Source organism: Brassica oleracea, chromosome C5 (assembly GCF_000695525.1).
Source record: "Brassica oleracea var. oleracea cultivar TO1000 chromosome C5, BOL, whole genome shotgun sequence".
NCBI classification, from domain to species: domain Eukaryota; kingdom Viridiplantae; phylum Streptophyta; class Magnoliopsida; order Brassicales; family Brassicaceae; genus Brassica; species Brassica oleracea.
The window spans coordinates 11,463,354-11,464,859 of NC_027752.1; the positions used below are offsets into that span (position 1 = coordinate 11,463,354).

The 1,506-nt window shown below is 30.2% G+C and overlaps 1 protein-coding gene across 1 annotated transcript; it reads left to right on the forward strand.

The window, feature by feature from the left end:
- Positions 1–712: 712 nt before the first annotated feature.
- LOC106292993 (ethylene-responsive transcription factor ERF012-like) lies at positions 713–1,506 on the forward strand (the record flags this gene model as incomplete). Its single annotated transcript, XM_013728665.1, is given in 1 exon segment — positions 713–1,506. A coding segment is annotated over 1 exon segment (629 nt), but the record flags the coding sequence as incomplete, so codon positions are not given.

The following is a 1,506-nucleotide window of genomic DNA, read 5'->3' on the forward strand; positions in this document are numbered from 1 at the left end:
TTTTAGATTTTAGTTTTTGGTTTTTGATTTCACATTAGATTTTAGTTTTTAGAAAATCACGAATGGTAATTTTAGTTTTTGATTTTTGGTTTTCGTTTTAAAAATTAATAAAATATTTATTTTAAATTTATTGTTTTTGATTTTGTTGTAGTTTAGTTTTAAGAAAAAAACATGACTAGTGATCTTTTAGTTTTTTATTTCACTATTTTTTTGTAAAAATTTGAAATATTATTTATTACTTACTATGAAAACAACAAATAATACAAAAATATTACAACTTAAATTATATTTATTAATTTAATAAAGTTATATTAAAAGAGAAATATAATTCAAAATATATATTTTTATTGTCATATATATATATATATATATATATGAAAAATACATAATCAATGCAGTTAAAAAAACACATAATTAAAATTAAAATTTAAAACGAAAGAAAAAAATATTTTTATTTTGAAAATGTTCTATAATTCAAATATTATAGAATTAATAATTAGATTCGAAAGATATAAATTTATTTCTGTTTTAAATGAGAAAGGAACAATATTGTATTAATGACAATTGCCATTTTGCTATTATAAAAAACACCTGTCATGCACCAAAATGTCACATTCATACACAATAAACCATACTATATTACATTTGACCCTATTTTAGATTTATATATGTCAATAAAATAGTATTTCATCCCTTCCTCACCCATACCCGTTCTATTTCAATCCTTCTCTATATATAATCTCCCCACCTCACATTAACACTCAACTCATCCAAAACAATCTATCCATCACATAAACAACACAAACTCAAGAACAATATCTTTACACTTGATCATTACCACATTGCCCAGTCAATATACACAGCAATATTAAGTACCATGGTGAAACAAGAACCCAAGATTCAAACCAGCAGCAAGAAAGAAATGTCTCTGTCTTCACCATCTCGTTCTTCATCTTTATCTTCCTCTTCCCCTAAGATCAAGAACAAGAAGAGTAAGATTAATAAGTACAAAGGAGTGAGGATGAGAAGTTGGGGATCATGGGTTTCTGAGATTAGGGCACCAAATCAAAAGACAAGGATTTGGTTAGGCTCTTACTCAACAGCTGAGGCAGCAGCCAGGGCTTACGATGTTGCACTCTTGTGTCTCAAAGGCCCTCGAGCCAATCTCAACTTCCCTACTTCATCTTCTTATTCTCTTTCTCAACAGCTTCTTGATGAAAATATCATTTTGTCCCCAAAATCCATCCAAAGAGTCGCAGCTCAAGCTGCCAACAGCTCATTTGACCTTTTATCCCCTTCTTCCTCAACTTCTTCTTCATCTGCTACCTCGTCACCGTCGGATCAAGAACAGCATCATGATGATAATGATGATGATGGGATGCAATCTTTGATAGGCTCTTTCGTGGATAACCATGTGTCTTTGATGGATCCATCATCGTCATGGTATGGTGATGAACATAATGGGATGTTCTCCTTCGATGATGTAGCTCCGTTCAATTACTCTCC